At 37.8% G+C, this 23,734-nt stretch overlaps 4 protein-coding genes and 1 pseudogene across 8 annotated transcripts; 2 read left to right on the top strand and 3 right to left on the bottom strand.

Annotated features, from left to right (window-relative positions):
• Positions 1-659: 659 nt before the first annotated feature.
• Positions 660-2,644, bottom strand: LOC104789100 (uncharacterized). 2 transcript variants are annotated; one of them, XM_010514848.2, is made up of 4 exons: positions 2,103-2,644; positions 1,898-2,012; positions 1,696-1,810; positions 660-1,495 (listed from the first exon to the last, which is right to left on the bottom strand). In XM_010514848.2, the coding sequence occupies exons 1-4, from the start codon at positions 2,201-2,203 to the stop codon at positions 783-785; spliced, it is 1,044 nt and encodes a 347-aa protein (XP_010513150.2). In that variant the 5' UTR covers positions 2,204-2,644; the 3' UTR covers positions 660-782. The 2 variants fall into 2 exon arrangements, with proteins under 2 accessions (XP_010513150.2, XP_087313422.1); XM_087457296.1 differs by having other exon boundaries at positions 1,696-1,806; positions 2,103-2,625.
• Positions 2,645-2,724: 80 nt separating this feature from the next.
• Positions 2,725-6,196, top strand: LOC104707304 (uncharacterized). Its single transcript, XM_087457292.1, has 11 exons — positions 2,725-2,971; positions 3,087-3,161; positions 3,484-3,579; positions 3,707-3,782; positions 3,877-3,975; positions 4,093-4,163; positions 4,266-4,373; positions 4,491-4,628; positions 5,193-5,295; positions 5,456-5,667; positions 5,854-6,196. Exons 1-11 carry the CDS (start codon positions 2,915-2,917, stop codon positions 5,920-5,922), a joined length of 1,104 nt encoding a protein of 367 aa, XP_087313418.1. The 5' UTR covers positions 2,725-2,914; the 3' UTR covers positions 5,923-6,196.
• A 286-nt stretch (positions 6,197-6,482) lies between these two features.
• Positions 6,483-11,681, bottom strand: LOC104789086 (glutathione reductase, cytosolic). Of its 2 annotated transcripts, none has more exons than XM_087457284.1 (17): positions 11,456-11,681; positions 11,082-11,247; positions 10,786-10,850; positions 10,485-10,554; positions 10,181-10,252; positions 9,519-9,722; positions 9,231-9,304; positions 9,055-9,138; positions 8,804-8,891; positions 8,613-8,694; positions 8,296-8,369; positions 8,114-8,221; positions 7,908-7,972; positions 7,524-7,637; positions 7,252-7,351; positions 6,885-6,938; positions 6,483-6,792 (listed from the first exon to the last, which is right to left on the bottom strand). In XM_087457284.1, exons 2-17 carry the CDS (start codon positions 11,220-11,222, stop codon positions 6,697-6,699), a joined length of 1,491 nt encoding a protein of 496 aa, XP_087313410.1. In that variant the 5' UTR covers positions 11,223-11,247; positions 11,456-11,681; the 3' UTR covers positions 6,483-6,696. The 2 variants fall into 2 exon arrangements, with proteins under 2 accessions (XP_087313410.1, XP_087313416.1); XM_087457290.1 differs by having other exon boundaries at positions 11,376-11,557.
• A 657-nt stretch (positions 11,682-12,338) lies between these two features.
• On the top strand, positions 12,339-15,502 carry LOC104789076 (DNA polymerase epsilon subunit B-like; annotated as a pseudogene). The gene is made up of 12 exons (XR_015561239.1): positions 12,339-12,769; positions 12,863-13,023; positions 13,109-13,240; positions 13,371-13,445; positions 13,781-13,885; positions 14,004-14,084; positions 14,180-14,332; positions 14,409-14,499; positions 14,581-14,680; positions 14,818-14,932; positions 15,035-15,145; positions 15,249-15,502. The product of XR_015561239.1 is annotated as a DNA polymerase epsilon subunit B-like (transcript).
• A 180-nt stretch (positions 15,503-15,682) lies between these two features.
• LOC104789064 (uncharacterized) lies at positions 15,683-22,647 on the bottom strand. 2 transcript variants are annotated; one of them, XM_010514817.3, is made up of 19 exons: positions 22,171-22,647; positions 21,972-22,073; positions 21,753-21,863; positions 21,583-21,639; positions 21,362-21,438; positions 21,175-21,274; positions 20,930-21,003; positions 20,742-20,842; positions 20,557-20,660; positions 20,054-20,107; positions 19,913-19,968; positions 19,784-19,822; positions 18,831-18,972; positions 18,498-18,682; positions 18,313-18,380; positions 18,038-18,110; positions 17,896-17,957; positions 16,559-17,774; positions 15,683-16,226 (listed from the first exon to the last, which is right to left on the bottom strand). In XM_010514817.3, exons 2-19 carry the CDS (start codon positions 22,050-22,052, stop codon positions 15,974-15,976), a joined length of 2,853 nt encoding a protein of 950 aa, XP_010513119.1. In that variant the 5' UTR covers positions 22,053-22,073; positions 22,171-22,647; the 3' UTR covers positions 15,683-15,973. The 2 variants fall into 2 exon arrangements, with proteins under 2 accessions (XP_010513119.1, XP_087313376.1); XM_087457250.1 differs by having other exon boundaries at positions 18,831-18,967; positions 22,171-22,624.
• Positions 22,648-23,734: the final 1,087 nt, after the last annotated feature.

Here is a 23,734-nt window from a genome sequence, read left to right as displayed (position 1 = left end):
TATACTGTAGTTGGTGAGATAGATCATATTATATTTTAGCAAAAAAAAAGAATAAGAGAGATCATATCATTTTTCTATGATGCACCTTTCTAAAGAAAAGAGCTAGTTACAGTTTTCGTTTGTTTAGATAAATCATATCGTTCTTTCCTAATTAGAGCCAAATAATGGGTTAATGTCTCAACATTCAAAAATTTTATTCACAGCAGGCTCAATATTGTTAGAGAGGATATTTTTCATATATAGAAGATATATGCATGGCCTCCTATAAGGTCCGTTAAAATAACGCCTAAGTGCATTTGAAGTTTTGTGCTGTCTGCTCGATCGTTTTATTTTTAGAACATTCGAATTGAGCTAATCCTAAACCACCAAGTCGTCCTCCTAATTAATTATCGTATATATATAGTTTATACAATCAACAAGTATCTTGATGGCCAATTTTTTTTTTTTTTTTTAAATAATTTTCTATCCCCTCGTGGTTCATGATCTAGTTTAGTACTGTAGTTTTAGTTATCATCTTACGAGAGTGTAGTTGTGATGATCGTACCGAAGACGGTCTATACTGACATCTAGATGCATTTGTATACAGGACAAAACTGTTGTAATTTGACAAAATCTCAATCGCAGTTCGATCAAAAAAGAAAGTTGGAGATTTGTGGGAGTTAATTTAACAGCATCATTATCATTTTGAAGTGAAGCTAAAACTAGACTAGTAGAGTCGATAAATATTAACCAATAAACCTGAGGCTTTTACAAGATTTGAGTTAAAAAAAACTAAGCAAGTCCTAGTGGAAGTCTCCACACAATGTTTTGTGCTTTTTAACTCGAGAATCAGAATTCTGACCTTCACAATTTGAAAACCAATCAAACCTATCATTCTTCTTTACCTCAGAGAATAAACATAACTCTTCTTGGTTTCTTCTCGGGTAAGCCCGACTAGACCCGACATCTATTCTTGTAGAGGGTTCTGAAGATATACCAAGCCTCAAGGACAAATCACACATCCTCTCTGTTGCTTCTTCTGGGGGTTTTATACCAATAGGCATGCCAATGATTATGGGCGTCTCAGGGACTCTAATAATAGTCATGTCCACTTGCTGAGTCTGATGATTACCTCCGTAATACAAAGGATAGACCGAACCCAAGTTGACTGGAGCTGTAGTAGAAGCAGGAGCAGTGCTATGTCCTTGTCTTATTGGCAATGGCTTTTGATGCATCTGCATGGACTCATGTAGAAACGGGTAAGCGCGAGGTGCAGTTACACGCTTGTTGCTGTTATCATCATGTACATCCATTGGGATCGCAGCAGCTTGAGCAGTATGGATTGGTTTAGTGGATGGTTTCTGAGCTTGCTGATGATGATAGTCATGATGGTATGGCGGCTCATTAGGCGATGCGGAAACCGGTTCCTGGATTTTTGGACCGAGGTAAGTCCTTATGTTACTATGTCGTTGGCTTCTTGAAGCTCTTACAGCAATGCACCCAAGGTTAAGAGCAGCTAACGCCACAGGCCAAAAAAAACCACAGATCAAACACACAATAAACAGTAACAAAGCACAACCTTTTTTCGAAGTTCAATTCATAAATTCAGCAGCTTTTAGATACTAACTTCTACGCAGTTTCAATAAGCGATTCAAAATGCATAAGCTTCACACTAGAACTAATGAAACAGTTAAAAGAAGAGGCAAAGAACAATACCTTCAACACAAGGAGGCAAAAGAGGACCAGTTTCAGTGCTCTCATCTCTTCTAATAATAGTATCAATGGCATCATTTACTCTATTCCACATAGTATCAGCATCTGTATACTCTTCCTAATGGAAACCGAAATCCAAAGTCAGGATTTGGCTTTTATGAAACTGAAAACAAACCATAAAGAGAGAAGAAATCTAATTAGAAACCTCGGAATTGGCTTTAGAGTACATGATCTCCTCAGCTTTTAACACAACCACAGGGAGCTTCTCCTGCCACTCCTTGTTCTTCCTTGTGGCTGCACTGTGTGCTTCCATGGCAAGCCTGCAAAATAAAACCCCCAAAATTAAGAAACAGAACAATAAAAAATAGAAACCCTAAGAGAGATTATGGTGGCTTGAGTGAAAAAAAAACCTGAAAATCTGACGGATAATGGAACCACGAATAGGTTGATGACGATCACTATGCCAAGCTCGTTTCACACACTCGTAAGGTCTTGGTCCTGGCCTCGGCATTTTTCTCCTTCTTCTTTTAAAACTCGAAATTAGCTTCTTCCTCACAACACTAAAGCAGTGACACACTTTAAGCAACGAGTCACTCACTCAAATCAAACAAAATCGGTCAAAATCTCCGGCGTGTTTTGGGATCAGTGAGTTCCGGAGTACGAGTCGTTCAATGGTGTGTGTGGAAAACCAAAAAAAAAAAAAACAGAAACCTAGAAAATCTCTAGGGACCGATCCAAGGAAACAGATCTGAAGCTTTGAAGCTTTGAAGCTCTGAATCGTTTGGGAAACTCTTCGTCTTCTTAAGCTCGTACCGGGTCACATCTCCATCACCGTTTTGGAATCTCCGATTTGTTGTAAGCTAGTTAGCTACCAAGTCGCCATCGTCGCCGTTTCTGGAAATGGAAACGGTGTTGTGTTGTCTTGTGTGATGTGATTAATTGATTCGGGACCGCTTCTCTAAAAACGAACCAGTTTTGTTCTTTTACTATTTTACCCTTCTTGTACTTAACTGTCTTTTGTTTGTTTCCTAGATCCATTCGAATTATATTTACTAAACCGGTGGAACTGAGTAAACCGGATTTTGGATTTTCCTTGTAAAACGACGGCGTCTGAAGTTGTGTCTGTCTACCACTTCTGATTGATTTGAGAAATCTGGATTCGTCTCCTCCATTAAAAACATCTCTAACATCTCTCTCTCCGACGACCCTCGTTGTAAAAAAGATGAAAGCTTTCTACGTATTCGTCTTTTCTCTTATTCTTCTCACCTTGAATTCTGGGGTTCGTTTTGTTATTTCTTCATAATCTTTCTCAACTCTTACGGGATTGCTTTTTGTTCATATGAGACTTATGGATCTGACTTTTTTTAATGAATTGGATCGATGTTTGTGGATAGGGAGAAGCAAGTGGTTCTGTTTTCTTCATTGATGGATCCAATAACCAATATCTTCTTCCACGATCTTCCAGTGAGGTAATGGTGTTCCTCCCAATATAAGTGGATGACCAATTTGGTGATTTTGTATTTCTATCTGAGATCGTTTCTGGGAAATGAGTTTACGGGTTAAGTTTTATTCGGTGTAGGTTTTGTTTAGTGTAAATTGTTTCTCTCGTTTGTGGGTGTAGATCAGGTCAATGTAGTCTTACAGTAAGATCCAATTCTGAAGTTTTCTTGTAATGTTTTGTTTCTTTTGCCGGCTACTGATGAGAGATCAATGGATAGGTTCCATATTTATGTTTGTATAGTACTCAAGTTTGTGACTTTATGACACCAAGTTAACCTTTTGTGGCTACAGGCGCTTCCTATGTCTCCATTTGAAATATCTGCAGCAGTGTCTGCCTTGTTGGGTTTTGCACCTTCAGAAACTTTGACAGCTGATGGCTCATCCAAGGTTTTTGACAGTTGATGGCTCATCAAATCTAAAGTTTGCTCTTTTCTTTTTTGTTTTGTGGGTTAAGTTCTGTACTTCATCGTCTATTTGTTTTTGTGTTTTTTTTTTTTTTTTTTTTTTTTTGTAGCTGAACAAGATTCTAAAACCTAATCCATTTGAGAGGCCTCAGGCTGCTTTTGTGCTAGAAATCGCTGGAGCTGATGGTATGGGAATAATACACTGGATAGCTTTAGTTTTCTGACATGAGCCAGAAATTTAAAACTGTAATACATTCAAGTGTTTATTATTTACTTGCAGATGCGCTTGTGGAAACGAACCCCAGTCATTCTTTCTTGGGAAATGCCATAAGGAGCAATATAAAGTCTGACTCTTCCAAAGCTGATATTGAACTCTCAGGTGCTGTGATAGCTTGAATAGCAGAACTATCCAATGAGCATGACTAGTTTCTATTTTCTGCATTTGGGTTGAGTCTTGTTTTGGATGTATTCTGACAATGTGTTCATAATTCTGCAGACAGTGAAGTGGTTGTTGTGTCTGTCAATGAACCTTCATCTGACGTGACTGACAAGGACATCAATGATTTTGTAAGTTAACAGCACCTGTCATTATAAGTGCTAACACACTATTGTTTTCTTTGTTAATTTTAACGTGACCACCAGTTAACCGTGTGGTTATAATATCCTTAGGCATCTTGGTTGGGTGGATCATATGTTGCTGGCTCTGCTGAACCATTGTCTGGATTGTTGAGTGTCTCTCTGGCTGGGGGTGCTAATGTGGAGTTCAATTTAGAAAAGGTAATATCCTTAACTTCATCAAATTATAGGATTTTACATTGAAAATGTTCCTGCATTGCCTCTAGATATTGTGATTTCCGTATGAAGAAGGCATATGACTTTTGTTATCCTGGGCAGGAAGCAGAGAGGAAATTTGTATTGAACCTTTTGGGTCTATATCAGAATATCAGACGAGCTGTCAGCGTTCATGATGATTTATCTCATGATATTGAGAGAACTGCTGAATTGACAGTTGGACGCTTTGGTGGTATCGATGTAAGGGCATTCATTTTTCATTGTTCTGTTTTCTTCCGGTTTTCTCAGTGTCTTAGTTATGATATATGTATATTGGAGGGTGGGAAGCTCAATGTATACGTAAATATATCTCCTTTAAATCACTGGAAAACTTATGATATTTCCATTGACCCGTAATGGTTGTTGGTTGTGCACTCTTTTTTCGGCTACTTCTGCTTAGCTATTTTAGGAATAATAGATAATTCGAAACTGAGTCATGATAAGAATTCAGGGAACTGGAAATTTTTTGAGTTGGTGGTAGTCGTTTAAACTATCTGTCTCCTTGTTGTATCCAAAGGACCGTAAGACTAATAAGGACCTCGTTATGAGTTTATCTTTCTAACTGCCTTTTTCAATGATTTGTTCTCTTATGTGATCAAAGTATCAATAAACGTGACAGTTTGTAGACTTTGCTGCTACTTTAAGTTAATTAACATTGAAAATGTCTTATTTTTCAACTGTCTTGTTATTGTACTTGTCTTTGTGTGTTTTTTGCAAAGCTTGTCAGTGTCTAATATCATTTATTACTCTCTCTGGAAATTACAGGCTTTAGCACAGGAGTATGGACAAGGTATGGCTAAGCAAGGGATGAGTGTCTTGCTTGCCACCCTATCAAAGCTATTTGAACTGTTGGAGACGTCTCATAAAGGTGAGTTGTCTCTATGATTTAATAAACTCGTCTTTAAAGATGGTGGACTCTTAGACTGAAATATTTTCAACGGAAAGACTAATTACTTAGTCCTCTTGAACATGTCTCTTTTTCTTAACTGTATTTTTAAGTAAGCTTAGAGATTTATGGGCTCTTGCAGGCCAAATTGTTGGGGTGATTGTCCTTGATGAGAGAGTAAATCAAGTTTCAGAAAATCTACTGAGCATTGGGTCTTCTCGTTCATCTGCACGCTCAATGGAGGAAGTAGAGGGAATCCCACGTCCAGCCATCATTATCGCTCAAGTTTTACTTGTTAGGCTGACTCTAGCATGGTTGACCGGAATAATTCTTCTCATTGCAACTATCCTTGGGGTAAGATTACATGCCTTTTATCAGTTAACTACTACCAAGCTGATTCTTTGGTCAATGTAGTACAGTTGTATCTTTCCACCTAAAGTGGCCTGCCAAAGAATTCTCGTAGTTTGTATATTATCTTCGTAGCTGAACACTGAACGTATAAGTTGTTGGAAGTTGACATGCTTATCATGGTGGTTGCAGGTGTACTTCCTTATGTACATGCCTTTGACGAAGGATACACTGTTATATTCAAACGTGAAACTTGATTAAGACATGAAATGGAGAGCTTCAAAACGGCAACCGGACACCGATTCTGTCTCCAGGTCGTTCGTTTACATCTTTTTGTGTGTATCTAAGCCGTGTTTCTCAACTGGCCGCATTTGAAACCAGTGTCATTTGAATGTTTTAAGAGAAGGATGAAACTTTTAGTGGCCAGAGCAGTTGTGTATATTGCCATATTGGTTGCATTCTCTACTTATAACTATTTTCTTTGTTACTACATACATTTGAGTGTTGGTCCTATTAATAAAGAATACTTTGCACACTTCATGTAATCTTACGTTTCATGAAAGAGCTTTTTGATCATGGAATCTGAATTAGATTATTGGAATGTCTCTAAGAAGCTCTCTATTATGCGTCAAACATCATTAGGCTGCTCGTTTACTGTTGTCATCCCCGACATGGCGTTGCCTTCATTCAGATAAAACATACCAAACCAATTGAGGTATTCAGAGTTTCTGGGTTTGTAGTGAGGTGGTTTGAATAAGTTGCAATATCTTTGTAATCTGTTATTAAATTAAACTAGTGTTAAGAAACTAATTTAAAAGAAATTTCGAGATAATTAAGTTCCACTAGCAATAAGAAAAGAAGTTGTGTGTTTCTCAAGTTAAGTAGATGTATGAAGAGAAACCTCAACAAACAAACAAAAAATACAAATCATTTATTGGGGACATGAGTATGAGGAAACTCATGTTTTTGTCTGACTCTATGATCAAACTAAGTATACCGAGTTTTCCTGCTATCGTCTCTTTAGATTTTTGCGGTTCATAAATTCGTCTTAGGTTTGGCTTTGTAGGCAATGCGTCTGGTCACACTGCGCATTGTCACAAACTCCTCTGCAGAAGATGGATGTATCCCAACCTGTGTTTGTTCACAGAGCAAATTTGATAATTAGTTAGAGAAATGTTTGGACCTCTTTTTCTAGAAATGTTTTCCAGGAAGATTCTACTTACCGTGCTGTCGAATTGTGCTTTAGTTGCTCCACACTTAAGCGCAATTGCAATCCCCTGCATTGAGCATAAGACACCAAGTAATCAAACTCAAATCGATTACTTTGTAAGGTCCAATACTTGTAAAAGCTCAAATCATGTTCTCTTCTACCCTGAATCTCGTAGATGGGTTAGAAGGAAGAATTTTTCCTTGCTTTCAGAACCTTAAGACAGTCGTCGTCTTAAATTTACCTAAATCATTTTAGCTACCCCATATACGATTTTTGAAAGTTACAAGTTTACATTATATGGTGGTGGGAATATACTCATGCACCACTCACACTCTGAAGGAATAAAATGAAAGTAGAAGCTATTATTTAGGAAAACTTGCCTGCATGATTTCAGCTGCATCAGGACCGCACATGGATGCTCCAATAACCTTATCAGTCTTCTCATCGACTATTAGTTTCATCAATGTCTTTTCCTGCCGTCTATCACAAATAGAAAATATGTCTAGATTAAAGAGAAGGATAGAGTCCTCAAATGAGTGATCAGGTGCAAGCATGTTCAAGAATCAGGAAACGATTCTACAAAATGAAATCAAGAACTGTGTGGGCCGATATAAGAATTTTTAAAAAATCAGAATTTTCGATGCTTGCATACCCAGAGATGGTGTTCTTCATGGGATTAAAGCCTGAGGTGAAAACCAGAATATCACCGGTTGCTTGTTCCACTGCTTCTTCTTCGCTGAGACCCACCACAGCTAGTGGTGGTATGCTGGTAAACAGAAGAAGAAGAAAAGTGAAACCTTCATAAATACTTCAGATTGAATTGGCATACCACTGTGAAAAAATATGCCAAAATAGAAGAACGATTTGTGGAGTACTTTCAATTCTTTATAGTTTCAGATAGTAATAGAGAACGAGAGATTGTTATGGTATACAGTACATATACTTTTAAGTCATCATTACAGTAAAGAGGCAACCAGTGTCTGTAATATGACACAAATTAAAAGTAAAATTTCCTCCAATCAGAAAGAATGCTTACCAAAATACAGCACAGGCAACGTTGCTGTAGTCTGCTTTAGTAGGCTTCCCACCAAAAACAGTGTTCTGCAAATATCAGAACAATCCCACTTAACAAATGGATTACATAATTAGACATTCCCAAACAAAAAAAGCTGAAACATCTGGTGGTGGAACAACTCTCGGATGGTTTGTGTAAACTATAAGTGCAAGATACGAGGCACGTACCGCAAAGCAGCTGGCCTCCATTAACGCTACAGGTGTAAGGTTAATTCGGTTTGTGGCATCTCCCACAGCCCATATGCTTGGTATGTTAGTGCGTGAGTACTCATCAACCTGAGGATAATGTAGTTCATTAGTAGCTGCAAGAGTAAATATAATATCTGCAGCAATAGGAATTTTATTACAACCTTAACAGCTCCAGCCTGATCAAGTTCAGCACCAACAGCTTCTAAATTTAATCTCTTGGTATTAGGATTCCTTCCTGTAGCAAATATGAGCAAAAGATAAATTTGAAAAATATGATCAAAGGGAAGATGCAAAACATAAACATTCAAGGATTGGAAAAGCAGAATGAAAGAGAAGTAGAAAACTATTGTTCCATAAACCCAAAAGCCACGCAGATGAATATGTATTAAAGTAGAAGAGAACAGAGATAGAACTACTTTCATTCATTTCTATTATAATCAAATAGAAATTTGAGAATCAGATAATAATAAAAAATTACCAGTAGCAAAAAGTACGACATCTGCCACAAATTCTTCTCCATGAGACGATATGACTTTGATCCCATCATCTGTTTTTATCAACTAAATTGATATTGTATGTTCAGTAAAGGATGAACTCATGAAAAAGTGAAAGGAACTGTATATCCTATATAGTAATGATACATGAAAAGCAACCAACATATTCAGATACCTGACTCAAACTTGTTTGCGGATGCAAATTAATGCCCCTTCCTTCAAGATTTCTAGCAACTAGTGCCCTCATTTCGTCATCAAAACCCCTGAAAGGTAAAATTTTAGAGAGAAAAGAAGCCGAAGAAAAAGGAATGAACTATCAGTAATTTGACATAATTTGACCGAGAGCCAAACATAAGGAAGGACTTGTATCACGTGACAAAAGAGGGATGGTCGGTATTTTGTGACTGACAGAAAGTAAAATCGCACCTTAATGGAAGTTCCTTCCTGAAGAATAAATCTACTGTAGCTCCCATTCCACGCCATATTGATGCAAACTCCACAGCAATGTACCTAATTAGCAAGTAAATAGAAAAGAGGATTAAACCATTGAAACGACAGCCATGCTTGGTACATCAGAAGGAAAACATTGAGGAAGACATTACCCTCCTCCAAGCACAACAGCACGCTTAGGAAATTCTTCCAAGCTTAAAGCTTCATCTGATGTAATAGCCAGCTCCTATAAACAGACAATTTATGTACATAAATCAGTAGACGTTCCCTATATAAGAGTTTATAGTTTTTTCTCGCAGACTAATTTTACAAGAAATCATATTGCAAACATACAGATGTGTCTAAAATATTTCCAAACTTACTTCGAGTATAATGATTTCACAAATACCAAGCAAATCACCCTATAGTACATAAAAAATAAACATGAACACAGAACTTACATGTCCAGGAATATTAGGCTTTTGTGCCCGACTGCCAGTGGCAATCAATATGTGCTTTGCGGTATAGCTTATTTTCGTGCCATCTATTTGTCTCACCTCCACATCATTGGGACCGACTATTCTGCCTTCACCTTCATACAATTTCACCGCAGCATTTGCCAACAGCCGCTTGTAAATATTATTCAGTCTTAGTATCTCATCAGTCTGCACATAAGGAATTAAAGAGAATTAATTGATTATTTATGATGAAATTTTTCACATCACCAAGATATCCAATGTATACTGAACACAATAGAAATTTTTTTTTAGCATGTCATAATCATTTCCCGCCATTTAACTTTCATACTTGACCAAAAATAATATAAGTATCTTCAGGAGTTTTGATAGTTTCTCTTTGTGAGAGATCTAACACGCTATATTGCTATATTACCACCAAACCATCCAAAAAGTTAACCCCAAAAATCAGTTGTCTTCAAAAACATATCATCATATGACCTTAACAAGTTACAAAATAAAGGGAGCCAGTCCAGCATGTACAAAGAAAGTGATAATGCTAATATTTTTCTAAGTGCAAGTGTATCATGACATAAAACCCGTGTAAAATATTTTACTCAGTTCATAAACAATAGAAACAGCAAGGCATTGTAGTAATTCCTGCATACCTTCTTTTGCAAAAGCTTCTTCCATGTGAAGTCAACATTCTCATTTATTTCCCACCCGTAATTTTTAGCATCCTGTCACCAGAAAACCATAACACAGATCGTCAAACACAATTTTCTGTCACTTGACATGACTAAGGTTTTAGTTTCTATTAGCCGAACTGTTAATAGAACAACATATAGCCTAAAAAGAATGGACAGCAATACAAATGTACAACTAATGATAGGGAAATTGACAAATGAGGAACTTTGCCCTTAAAGCTAAAAGAAAGACGCTGAAATGGTGATTGAAAAGAAAAAAAGTTACCTCAAGTTCACCACCGTAAGTTGCCCCATAAACCAGAATCTTTTTGGGAACACAACCACGGATAACACAGCTGAAAAACACCAACAAAATTATAAGATTGCGTATAAAAAGATGCCAGAACTAGCTGATGGAGGAAAAGATAAGAAAAGCCCAATCTAACACAACATTTAAACAAGTTTCTTTTTAAAAAAAAGTTTCACCCCAATGTAACAGAAGAGCTCCATATAACGATAAGCAACTATATAGTTCATGCATTAACCAAGAAAGCAGAGCTAGCATATATGGATAGCAGACAACTTACGTTCCACCAACTCCTCCAATCTCCTCTGAACTAATAGGGTGAAATGGAAGCTCACAAATACCCACCTACAAAACATTTGATACACAGAACAACAACACCAAATTAACAAAAGAAGATATCATCATCACATACATAACACAAAAAGAGACCAGAATCAAACAACCGAAACGGAAGACTGCAAAGTAAAAGATCTCAAAGATACAAATTCCATTTTGGGGGAGACAACAGGCATACAAAAAAGAAATATACACAACAGACTAAATGTTTCACGATCTAAAAGAGAATCATCAATTCACCTTAGCGCCTTGATTAGCCGAAAACCTAGCCGCACGAACACCACCACTCCCGGCACCGATTACAAACAAATCGAAATCATAGTTTGCTTCCTCAGCCGTCGCCTTATCAACCTCTCCATCAACAAGCATCTTCCTCGCCATAATTGTACAGAATCACAAATCCAAACTGAACACACAAAAAAAAAAAACCAAATCGATGATCAATCAACAACAGGAAATGAGAAAAAAAAAAAAAAAAAAAAAAAACGAAATCAAACGAAGAAACACAGCGAATCTCGAATCAGTATAATAAACCCGATCGAGACGAGGTTGTGTATGATGATGAAATCGTTTGATGAATCTCAAAGAAGAAGACGCAGTGGAGAGAAGTGTACCTTAAAGCGATGGGAGTATAAGAAGAGAACACTAATAAAAAAAAAAAGATCCAAAGAGGAGGAGGAGAAAGAACCACAGACAGATACGGTGAGGAGCCAAATAAACCAAATGATTGTGTTGGTTTATATGTTAAAGTAAAGTAAATTCGGATCTGTTTAATTTAAAGGTTAGTGATCGATCACACGACGGACGAAATGTGGTTTTTAATTTAATTAATACTGAGTCAAAAAAATTTATTAATTTTTGAACCATTGATATTTTTCAATCGTTTCATACTTTATGATGACGTGGAATTTACATGGGATATTTTTTTATTTTGTTATTTAGTAGTATTAAATACCACCAACTTAGTGCTCCCTACGAAACATATGCTAAGCTATTGTCTATTGAAAGCAACTTTTATTTTAAGGAAGAATCTTGAAAACTCTATGGTCTGAACAAACGATACTATACGATACGATACGACGCTATAAAAAGTAGAATGTGGTGCTGGTTGCTTTCCTTACGTGTCTTTTTCTTAAAGCCAATGGCGTTTAGCGAGAGAGAGAAAGAGAGAGATATAGCTAAATAAAAAAAACAGTAGACGAAGAGCACAAATTGTTCTTCTTCTTCTCAGTAGGTTACATTTATTAAAACACAAATACTGTATAAGAGTTTAAGTCTCACCAAAATGTTTTTAACTTGGAGACGTTTCCATCACATTTTTAATGGAAAACTTTTTTCCCACCTCTCTCTCTCTCTCTCTCTATTAATATTACAACTCAGCGCCGATCGACAAAGTGAACCAATGTTAATAAGATTAGTAAGATTAGGGTAAATGGCATATCCGATATATTCACAAATGATGGCATCTCCGATATATTATTCATTCAGTCTTAATTTTTTTTTTTTTGGTTTTCCGCCAATTTGGTGGGTTATTCCCGCCCAGAAAGAAAAATATATATAAGGTTTCAGAGGAGAGAGAGAGAGAGAGAGATAAGAAGAGTCTTGGATTCGGCAGGGAGAATGAGAAGGTGTACGAGGAGGAGATATATACAGAAGCAATTCAGAATAAGAGGGTACCACCTCATAGTCGATGCCCTAGACATGATTGTAGACTTCCCCGATGAAGATATCAATCATCTTCTCAATCTTCTTCAGCAAGGAAAAAATGTTGCAGGTTCTTCTTCTATAATCGATGTGGAATCAATTGAAAACGTGATTAACGTGGCGGCGGCAGAAGAAGAATCGACTGTTTATCCCTTGGCCATCATCGACAATGTGTTTCTAGTGCCTAAATATCGATATGATGTTGTTAATAAGCGATTCATCCAGTAAGTAAGGCTTCTACTGGATGATGTCGATATTGATGGCATAAACAATTTTTGCACTGACTGAAATTATATATATATATATTTGATTTCCAGGCATGTGAGTAATCTGCCTGTGCACGGTGAGGCTTCTGCAAAAATACAAGTATACAAGGAACGTTTCAGATTGCTGTTGCAGAGAGTTTCTCGCTCTGAGTATTTTTCTAAGTGCAGCATTTGATTATGCTGAAATATCGCAATCTTACAAATACTACGAGGTTGGTTCCTCCCTCTCACATCTTTCTTTGGTAAAACCTAAAACTACTTAGGAGGAGTTTGTTATTGCATGTTCTGTTCTAGTAGATATCTTCCATCCAGTCTCTAATCGGTCAGACGGGAACGAAATGGGTGATGGGCTTGATATCACAGTTGGAAGATGGGCACTTCTACCTTGAAGACCTTTCAGCTTCTGTAGAGGTTGATTTCTCCAAAGCAATATCCTTTTTCTCTCTCTCTCTCTCTCTCTCTCTCTCTCTCTCTCTCTCTCTCTCTCTCTTTAGTTTTGTAGTTCCATCTAAAATCTCAACTAATTGCTGTATGATTACTTTTCTTTGACAATCAGTACAAGATAACCACTGGTTTTTTCACAGAGAATACTATCCTTTTGGCAGAAGGTCAAATGCACAACGGCACCTTTCAGGTGGGTATATTAGAGTGTAAGTTGCATATTTTATACGTTCCACGATTCTCATAGGTTGTTGTTGTCCATCTTGAGATCAAGATGTTTAATTATTTTAGGTGGGAATTATATATAGAGCTAAGTTCGTGTGTATGGTCTCCTCTGTGACCAATAATAATATGTACTTAAGTCCCCATAAACAACACACTTGAAGAAAACAATTGGAATATGTAACTGAATTTTCCCATCAACATAATGATGGCCTAGTAAACAGAGGCTCAATTTCAAAATGACTACATTCTTTGATTTACCTGTTCCGCCTTCTAAAAGCTTTTTCTTCATGTCTTTGGTAAAAGGTTATTACATGCGGGTTTCCTCCTTTAGAAAGCAGGGATAACACGTTAAAGGTACACCCTGAGGATGACTTTTTCGGCTGTGGCAGGCCAGATAAACAAAAAAAGGTAACCCCTGAGTCGTTGTTTTTTGTACTTCTGGATTTGAGAAAGTCCGGTCCCATGCCTTACATAGCAATGCCACAGCAGAAATACAAATATACAATATTTTTGCCCCTGTTCACAGGGTAGACTTGCAGAACTAGAAAGGCAAGCGGTGGATGACACGTTTGTCATATTGTCTGACTTATGGCTGGATGACGAAGAGGTGAGTTGGAGTACCAACTACTCTATTTTTAGCATAAATCTTTTGTGTTTAAAGATTATTTCTTGATCAGCCAAAATGTGTTGTCCGTTTCCAAGGTTCTCGGGAAGTTGGAAACAGTTCTTGATCGTTTTGAAAGAATGAAGATAGTGCCCTCTTTGTTTGTTTTCATGGGAAACTTTTGTTCTCGCCCATGCAACTTATCATTTTGTTCTTATTCAAGCCTGAGGTAAGGGATCATTTTATTTAAAGTTTCCTCAATTGTGTTGTCGAAAATCTGGTCTTATGTATTATTGAGGACATGCATCCATTTCATTTTTCGGGCAGCAGTTTGGTAAACTTGGGAGAATAATTGGAAACCATCCACGGCTAAAAGAAAACAGTCGATTTTTATTCATTCCAGGTCCTGGTGACGCAGGTACCATTTCTCCATCACTATCTTAATAATGCCACGGTCCATGAGGAGACATGACTAATCAAAACAAATTATAACTGACAGGTCCTTCGACAGTCTTGCCAAGATGCAGTTTACCAAACTATTTAACTGAAGAGCTTCGAGGCATTATTCCCAATGCGATTTTTTCAAGCAATCCTTGCAGGTGAGTATTCTACAGTGTGAACTCTCTATTGTTCTTTATTATGGTGTTTGGCTTCTGAATTATGTATGAGGATTTATTGAGATGGACGGACGGAACTCAAAATCTGAAGCAACGATCTTTGTGTTTGTAAAATGCAGAGTAAAGTTCTATAACCAGGATATTGTGTTCTTCCGACAAGACCTTGTGTACCGAATGAGCCGTTCATGCTTAATATCCCCTTCCTCAGAAGAAACTAATGACCCCTTTGAGCACGTAAAACATCTCTCGTCTACACTATTTTCAAACTTTTGATTTGACAATTTTTTTTTCGGGTAATAACAAATAGTCTGAAACTTGGGAAATGTGTGGGTTCAGCTTGTTTCCACAATAATTCATCAAAGCCATCTTTGTCCTCTACCTCTCATGGAGCAACCCATCATTTGGAACTATGATCACTGTCTACAACTGTATCCAACTCCTCATACGGTATATTCTTACATCTTATTATAGGTTGAGTTGTGCATAATTTTGGAAGCATGAAACCGAACTTAAACAAATAAAAGGATTGTTGTTGTTGTTATTTAAACAGATAATATTAGGTGACAAGAGTGAGCGAAAGGTTTGCAAATTTGGGGGAGCAACATGTTTCAATCCGGGCTCCTTTTCAACTGATAGCACCTTCGTAGCTTATCGGCCTTCCACTCAAAAAGTCGAACTCTCTGCTCTGTGATTCTCTTTTCAGACAAAAATCCTGGGATCAAAACATAACTTTATGTTCTCTTCTTTATTATTATTATTATCTCCTAGATACATGATCTCTTTAATTTAACCAAATTTATTCAATGCCTGCCTGCCTGCATATAGATCGACCATATCAGAGAAGGGTCAATCTTTAAGGAAGAATCTTGAAAACTCTATGGTCTAAATTGAACAAAGCGTACGTAATGTAGTGCTGGTTGCTTTCCTTACGTGTCTTTTCTTAAAGCCAATGGCGTTTAGCGAGAGAGAGAGAGAGATAGCTAATAAAGAAAACAGAAGACGAAGAGCACAAATTGTTCTTCTTCTTCTCAGATTACATTTATTAAAACACAAATACAAGAGTTTTAAGTCACAAACTTCTCACCAAAATGTTTTTAACTTGGGGACGTTTCCATCACATTTTTAATGGAAAACTTTTTTCCCACCTCTCTCTCTATTAATATTACAACTCAGCATCAGCTAATTCCTCTTTTTGTTTTCTTTACGTTACTCCAATAGTAATCATATCAGAGATGTAAATATACTTATATGTTACAGTAAAAACATATTTAATTTTTAGCAGGAACAGCTTAACGCTGAATTGCCGAAACACTTTGCCTTGTGTTTTACAACTTTGACGTTGTGAGAGAATCTTCGGCTTCTAGGTGACAAGTGAACTCTGTCCATCATGTTTATCTGAGGAGCGTCGAGGATTGCCTTTGGCAGCGATAATGCCCATTGCATTCCCCATATAGCGAGCGGTCTCATATATATCAATGACCGGTAGTGCCCATCCATTGTCCAACCTTCCGGTGTCTGGAACCAATACCTGTATTCGGTTCAGAGAAAAATACATCATTTTCATGCTTTAAACATTACTCACCAATTACACCTTTACACAGCACATATTTGATGTCTTCACTGTTTCTACAACTTGATGGATAGATACCATCCACATCAACACCAAAATCAACATCTACACCATTTAATCTTCTCATCCACTTTGAATTGTGTATAGCTTCTAAGAGACTATATATGAAACCTTAACCATGTCTTACGGTTTATTAAAAGTGCCATTTTTGATATGTATATCTATGTGAGTGTTTTGCTGTCTGATACAGATAACATGTAATAGATCGGATTTAAAGAAGAGATACTTACCCAAAACCTTCTTCTGACCAGCCAGCTGTGAAAATTCCCTCAGCAGTGGTGAATCCTTGTTCTTCCATTCCAGAGAGGATCATAGTAGCTGCAGCTGCGTAAGTAACACCTGTCCAAATCTCACGTGACTGCATGCACGTCTCATCCACTTTCCCATCAGGATGCATCCCATTTACAGCACCCATTTTGCCTCCTTTGGTCTTCATCACATTAAAATCAAATATCTTTTGCATAGTGCTTCTGATTTTGGATTCCTCGAATAATGGAGGCAGACCTGAAGATGCGGCATACCATTGACCTGCCAGCTGATCAGTCTGTATAGATTTGCTGTTGCTGCTTGTCCCACTGTCGTAATTGAAGTATGATCCATTCCAGAGTTTCTTTTCCAGTGCTGCCTTTGCATTCAAAAATTTATTCTTACACAACTCTGCAAAGAATTTGTCACCGATTTGGAGAGCCATCGCTGCCGCAGCTTGAAGAGCAGCAAGCCATAGGCAACCGCAGTAGGCACTCACGCCATGAACAGTCCATGTATCATATGTCTGGTCTGGGAAACCATCATTCTCTATTAGATCGTCATTGTCTCTATCAAACTGTTCCATGTACTCCATAGCAGCACGAACTGCGGGCCAAACGTCTATTCCAAATTGGTAATCCCCTGTGGCTGCAAAATCTCTATACACCTGAAGCACAAACTTTGGGTTAAGATCTTTCCACCTGCTTGTGTCATGTATGTTGTAGGCATTCATCTCGTTCCACGGATCATGCATCCCCAGATCGTGAGGAACCGCACCTCTGACCTTGCGAATTCCCACATTTCCTTCTGCCAGGAACTTAACCTTCCTCCCATCTTCAGACAACACAGCTTTCGCAAAATCTCGCTGGATGTTCAATTCTATCTTTGGGAATAGCATAAGGAGCGCATATGATGCATAAAAGTGCACATCATATGTACACCACATCACATACTCCACACCTTCCAAATACAGAAACCGGCCAACATCATCGCCATCATCTACATGCCGAGTGTCGACAAATAAACCATTCCGGTTATGAATACTTGATACTTCATCATTTCTTTTTATTCCAACGCTGTTGCCGTTACCAAGGTTGTTATGTTGATCATTAATGTCAAGTCCATTCGCCTTACCATCTGAATTTGCTAAACTCGATTGTTGATGCTGACTCTTCCCATTGGAATCGAGTGAAGCAGAATCTGCAAAAGAAAACCTTTGATAAGGTGATACAATAGTTTCCAGGTAACAAAATTTTGTTAAAAGCAAGGACACAAATTCACACTCAAAAGATTGCCTTTGAAGAGGCCTATAGACGCTTACCTATCCAAACTGTACCACCAGCAACCAAAAAGTAAAGCTCATTAAACAGAGTGAACTTGTACCTACAAAAAGCAAAATACTTCAGGGGAGAACAGAGAGAGAGCAATGTATTCAAAGATCGATTAGGTGTCAAAGCGATTACCACTCAGGGAGCCTTTCATCTCTGAGAATGGGATTTTGCCATGCCTCAATATCTTCCTCCCACCTCTTATAATCTGAATTTGAAAACCAGTGCTAGTCAATAATGCATACGCAGCACCAGTCCACAGAAGATGGAAAGAAAATTGTATGTGTGTGTAACAACGAACAAATTCAATTAACAGCATTATCAGGTATACATCCAAACAGAACAGTGGCAACTTAAATGAAGCATATGACAGTCAGACATCAGACTATCAGAGCACCACGGGTACATACTTGTCAGTGCATTATGCACAAGGTCCAGTGCTGCTCTTGGAGAGGTTCCATAAAATTTAGTGTATCTCCTGCAAAACGAAGACCGATAAAGACAGAAAACAGAACTCAGAAAATGAAAATGACACAGTGCACTTGCCAAGCTAGTCAACCTTAGGAAGAGACTACTAATGTTGCACTTTATTTACCTGTCATATGTGCTTCCCTTTGAAAATTTCACTTTCGGTGACGACCATGAAAGAGCAAAAGACACAGTGCACTTGCCATGAGCTTCTACCCATGCCGAAGCTGAGACTGCTGCACAAATAGTGTCTCCAGCTAACGAAGGTGTGCTTGGCCCGCTATTGAAGTTTTCTTGATCAAATTTTCCATCCTTTTAGAATGAATAACTCAATGTTAGTCTCATATATAAATATATATGAAACCAAAGGTCTTATACGATTGACAATTCAGACCAAAGATCAATGATCAATGAAATCCACATGCACATAGGATGATAACGATGATACAAAGAAAATCACCTTTTCCATTGTATCCCACATATCTTTCGCTGTAAAAGAACTATCTTCAGACAATCCAAAGCATGGTAAAACAGTTACATTAACATTCTGCGTCTCAGAAGCAGCAATCGCAAATGTAACCGGAGGATTTCCTTTGCCTGTCCTGCATAACCATCACACATCAAAACAAATCTACCCGCTTAGAGTAAAGAACACAAACCTTTGACTGCAATAAGAATATATTCTGGAAGATCAACTTCATCGAGGGATCATGTGAACTAATAAGCCAACACTCAAGAAGCACAACAAGTGTAAATTTTTAAAGGAAAAGGATTTAATTGGAGATCCTTTCTCTATGCAGAGAGAGTAAGAATAATATGCGTTCCAAACTTTTTGAATCTATAGATAGAATCATTTGTATTGATATCAAGCATAGCACCCATTCAAAAGAAGACAGATAAGAAAATATGACTAGACTATATATTCATGCAGACACACAGCATTAGAATGAATAACGCTACAAAAGAGTTGAAAGATAAGGAGACACGCATACACTTGGACAGATAATGCAACAAGATAAGGGCAGTACATTGAGCCTTCACACAATAAGAGAAGTCTATCTAGGGAACAATTTGGTGCTAATCACTGAATGGGAGACTCTGGCTCAACTAGCTATTTTCTCTGTGTTGTGCATTTACTATGTCCGATAAGGTGTCCTTCGTTGGAAAACTTTCTAATGATGAGTTAGTCCCATTATATATTTTTCTTATTCATCAGATCATTGCATACTTCAACTCTAGGCAGTGGTACTGCTTTTAACGAATAAACTTACGGTGCTGCCATTTACTAATTACCCTCCACTGAACCAAAAAGAAATAATGGCACTGAGGACCACACTTTTCAAAGCGTTGAATCTACCACGGAATATATGTAAACCAACTGTAATATATAGTTATTAGGGTAAAATGACTTGCTTGTGATGTAAGAGGACACCGGAGACCCCATCTTCGCCTCTGAAAAGAAAAAAGAACCCCAAAAAAAAATATTAAACATCAACTTGAAGCCATAATCACGTATGGAATATGGCACATATTTCTTCTTACATGAATGGCTCATTCACATGACCCCCTGACATATGTGAAGTCCCACCCATTGAATTCTGCACAACATAAAAGGTGATAAACATATGTTCCCGCTGCTCTTCTGGATATAATGTATTTGAAATGATTCAAATGTCAACTCACCGCCCAAGTGAAGAGGAGGCTGACTTTTGCCCTTTCCTTTCCAGTGTTCACTAACTAAAACAAAAAGTGTACGTTATAAGGTTTTCCTCATTTTTTTTTTGAAAAGGATTAATAATGATCTAAACATTTCTGATATATAATATACGGATATGTGGAGGTTCATTCTCTAACTTGCTTCAGCCATCAGACAAATTTAACAAGAATAAGTAAAATATCATTCCTAAGAAAGATAGAATCTCCCACCAAATAAGCCATCTCACAAATCTGTGGGAGCTACTGCTACAACAAGAATCCTACGGAAAGTTCATGTACATTGGCGCTTTGATTACCTACTAATCTAAGGAAAAAGCATCACTACAGATCCTTACATGTGGAATGTGCACAACCTATATATTTAGAAGCTTGCTAGCTAAAAAATGTAAATCCATTCTTATGTCGCATGCTTTCACAGAAGCTGAGTACCAACCCCGTATGAATAAACACTCAATGAACGGATTACTTACTGTATATACAAAAACTGCTGCTGGAAGACTACTATCTCGATAATTATTTGGTATGAAGGGAGATATTTGCCGGCATGAGATCTTCAACTCTGGATCAGGCTCACCTACAAATAGAAGAATCATTACAAGTGATAGACGGAGGGGAATTTGCTAGCTTCAAATGAAGAATTTCTGCAGGTTCGTACCATCATATATAGTCCAAGCCCGAGGAAATAGAGCATGATAAGTTGAATGCTGGCCATTCAGATTCCAGCCCCATGAAGAAATACCTTTATCACGTGATTTCCTGAGACCATGAAACCAATCTAAGGTACGTGAATTAAGAAAAAAACAGCATCATTGAATTAAAGATATTTGTCAAACAGAATTTTACCCTAAACTTCCATGCTGGCCTGGAGCCAAAACTGACGCAAACTTTTTGTGTCCACCATCTCGAGAAATAAAAATCTGCAAAGAATGGGCCAAGAAAATGTAATAAGATACACAATTTCAGAAATTATAGATAACATAAATTGAAAACATTACAAACAACAGAACATTTATTGTAGTAGTAACATTATCAAAAGCGTGCTAGCTGAATGACGAACAGAACAAGGGTAACCACAGAAGAAAACTTACTGAGAACTGATTGGACATCATAGGTGAAGGATCACAAGTTCCAGGTGTAATTTGCCACTGCTTAAATTCACCCCGGAATCCCCTAGATATGCTTCCACTTCTGCAATTTTACAGCAGCATCTGTCAAACCTAAACTACGGAACTATGGCAAATAAAACGAAAACTCCAGAGGATATCTGCTATGTACCCCATTCCTCCAAGTGGAACACCTTGGGATGCAGATGGTTTGCAGTTCTCTTTAGTGAAAGGATCAATAGGTGCTTTCTGTAGCAATCAGAAGTTAAATTTCCACAACAAAGACCACAACTTTACACCATAAACATTTTAACAGCCTTACAAAAATTGGCTGCAGTGTAATGAAATATTATCGTAAGTAAATCAAGAAATTCAATTGTTCCAGGAATTTACCCTTCCATGAGAGGCCTCTTCCCTGACATAAGACCATAATCGTATCCCCAAACGTACCTGTAATTCCAAAAAAGAAGAAGTAAACAAACACCCCACGACATTTAATAAACTCCAAACTAAATCAAAATCAAGAATTTGGCAAAATAACTAGATACATCTTGGTTACTTACCATTTTAATGGCTTCCCTAAACGTAATAGTGAACTCTTTTAAGATATTGGCATGGCAGTTTAACCTCCTCCTCCATGCGTGTGGTGGCGGAGCAGCACTATCAAGATCAAGCTTCAAAAACCAAGTATAAGTATAAGTCCAAGTACAAGTCCAGTTCTCTAAATCCTTCTCAGCATCCAAATCTAAAACTAGAACAACAAAATAAAGAAATAGACTCACTAATTGCAAGGTACTTTTGCTGATGAACTCCTCAGCCGGCCATGAATGCTTCCTACGGTGAAACAAAGTTGCCCCCACCATATCTTCTCAAAAATTTCCACACTGATATAATCAAAGGAAATTGGATAAACAATAAGAATCAACACGAACGTGCTTATGCTTCTTCACTTCCAAAAAAAAAAATCGATTTCTTTTCAACCTTCTATTTACATCAAAAAGAACAAAAGTTCTTTCTTTCTCAGGCAAGTATTTGCAGACGACGCCGTTTGAAGTCGCATCAAATCTGGAAACTTTCAGATCAAAACGCTATGGGCGAATCTCGAAATATTCGATCTGTCAAAAAAATATGAAATCCGATTCCTCTGATTGAGATTTTTCTCAGACGGAGGAGGAGGAGAAGAATTGGATTCGAATCTTTGGAAATTGGTGAGATTGAGAAGGAATCTATGTGGAAGGAGGAGGAGACTGGTGACGTGGAGACGGCGTGGCGAGCGGAGGATGGACCAAGCTTCTCTTTCTGATACGGTGGCAACTGGCAAAGTGCCTCTTTTGATTTGCGTGCGTATTATTGACGAAGACGAAAAGATTAAAACTTTTGCTGCGTTACGTTTTTTTTTGCATTTCAGTCAAATCTGTTGTTTTTGATTCTTTTTAAAAAATATCTAATCAGAACCATGTTTTAATACTAATTACTAGCATTATTATTAATTGGGAATCTTGTACCGACCACATCTGTTTAATTAATAGGGTTGGATTTGGATATCTTATAAAAATTTTATATTCAATTATCTATAGTAGTATTTTTTAAAGCGTTTTGACGATTAAATCTGTTTTGAAAAAACTATTAACATTGAATAGCTGACCAGCGTTCAGTAAGGGTTTTTCTAAGGATTCTTCTCTTTAAATTTCTCATTTAATTGATTGTTACACGAATACTTGGTGTATAGATATGCTCAAAGAGCATTTTGCCCCGGAAGATGTTGATCTGATAGGAGCTATATCTTTAGGAAGTAGTCGGCCAAACGATTCTTTGAGTTGGCATTTTACAAAATCTGGAAAGTATACAGTTAAGTCTGGGTATGATACAAAGCGGTTTGCTGCATCATGTCTTAGTACGGTTTCTCGATCGGGTCCAGAGATTACTCCTCTCTTGGCCGGCGTCTGGAATGTTTACTGTCCAACGAAAATTAAACATTTTATGTGGCAGGTCTTGAAAGGGTGTATTTCGGTTTCGGCAAATCTGCGGAGACGCGACATTGCCTGTGATTCAGGGTGTGTACGGTGCGGGGCAGAGGAGGAAACAATATATCATGCTATTTTCCGGTGTCCATCGGCCCGACAGGTTTGGGTATTAGCTCAGGTACCAGTAGGTCCTGACTCTTTTCTGAGGGAGTCTGTGTACGCTAATGTGGATCATTTCTTAGGCTCTACTAATCCGGGTTCTCAGACAACAGCTTTCCCGTGACTCATATGGTATATTTGGAAAGCGCGGAATGCTCGCGTTTTTGAGGATGTAATGGATAATCCACTGGACGTAGTTCAGTTGGCGGAGGGAGAGGCGAATGCCTAGGTGCAGGCACAACTGGAGGTTGAGGATGAGGATCGTCCCAATCCTCTCCTTGTCCCTAATTCTGGACAAAGGGGGTCCACAAGATCCCTTCTTACCCTGTTTACAGGTCATTGGTGTTTCGTTGATGGCTCTTGGAAAGCGTCTGACGTTTTCGCAGGTGCAGGTTGGGTTTATTTTTCCTCTCATGATTCGA

The sequence above is a fragment of the Camelina sativa genome, chromosome 1 (genome assembly GCF_030686135.1).
Source record: "Camelina sativa cultivar CO46 ecotype springtype chromosome 1, ASM3068613v1".
In the NCBI taxonomy this organism is placed as follows: domain Eukaryota; kingdom Viridiplantae; phylum Streptophyta; class Magnoliopsida; order Brassicales; family Brassicaceae; genus Camelina; species Camelina sativa.
Note: the sequence above shows the minus strand (reverse complement) of the source record. Positions and strands in the feature narration are given on the sequence as shown.

What these genes read in the sequence shown, in the direction of transcription:
- LOC104789100 (XM_010514848.2), bottom strand. Translation starts at nt 2,203, where the DNA reads ATGCCGAGGCCAGGACCAAGACCTTACGAGTGTGTGAAACGAGCTTGG. An exon ending in ATTATCCGTCAGATTTTCAG is followed by an intron (nt 2,013 to 2,102) that starts GTTTTTTTTTCA and finishes TTTATTTTGCAG; the next exon opens with GCTTGCCATGGAAGCACACA. An exon ending in ACTCTAAAGCCAATTCCGAG is followed by an intron (nt 1,811 to 1,897) that starts GTTTCTAATTAG and finishes GGTTTCCATTAG; the next exon opens with GAAGAGTATACAGATGCTGA.
- LOC104789064 (XM_010514817.3), bottom strand. Translation starts at nt 22,052, where the DNA reads ATGGTGGGGGCAACTTTGTTTCACCGTAGGAAGCATTCATGGCCGGCT. An exon ending in GCCTCCTCTTCACTTGGGCG is followed by an intron (nt 19,969 to 20,053) that starts GTGAGTTGACAT and finishes TATGTTGTGCAG; the next exon opens with AATTCAATGGGTGGGACTTC. An exon ending in CATGTGAATGAGCCATTCAT is followed by an intron (nt 19,823 to 19,912) that starts GTAAGAAGAAAT and finishes TTTTCTTTTCAG; the next exon opens with AGGCGAAGATGGGGTCTCCG.
- LOC104789086 (XM_087457284.1), bottom strand. Translation starts at nt 11,222, where the DNA reads ATGGCGAGGAAGATGCTTGTTGATGGAGAGGTTGATAAGGCGACGGCT. An exon ending in ATTGGAGGAGTTGGTGGAAC is followed by an intron (nt 10,555 to 10,785) that starts GTAAGTTGTCTG and finishes GGTGTTTTTCAG; the next exon opens with CTGTGTTATCCGTGGTTGTG. An exon ending in ATGCAGCTGAAATCATGCAG is followed by an intron (nt 6,939 to 7,251) that starts GCAAGTTTTCCT and finishes TGCTCAATGCAG; the next exon opens with GGGATTGCAATTGCGCTTAA.
- LOC104707304 (XM_087457292.1), top strand. Translation starts at nt 2,915, where the DNA reads ATGAAAGCTTTCTACGTATTCGTCTTTTCTCTTATTCTTCTCACCTTG. An exon ending in TTCTCACCTTGAATTCTGGG is followed by an intron (nt 2,972 to 3,086) that starts GTTCGTTTTGTT and finishes GTTTGTGGATAG; the next exon opens with GGAGAAGCAAGTGGTTCTGT. An exon ending in TTCCACGATCTTCCAGTGAG is followed by an intron (nt 3,162 to 3,483) that starts GTAATGGTGTTC and finishes TTGTGGCTACAG; the next exon opens with GCGCTTCCTATGTCTCCATT.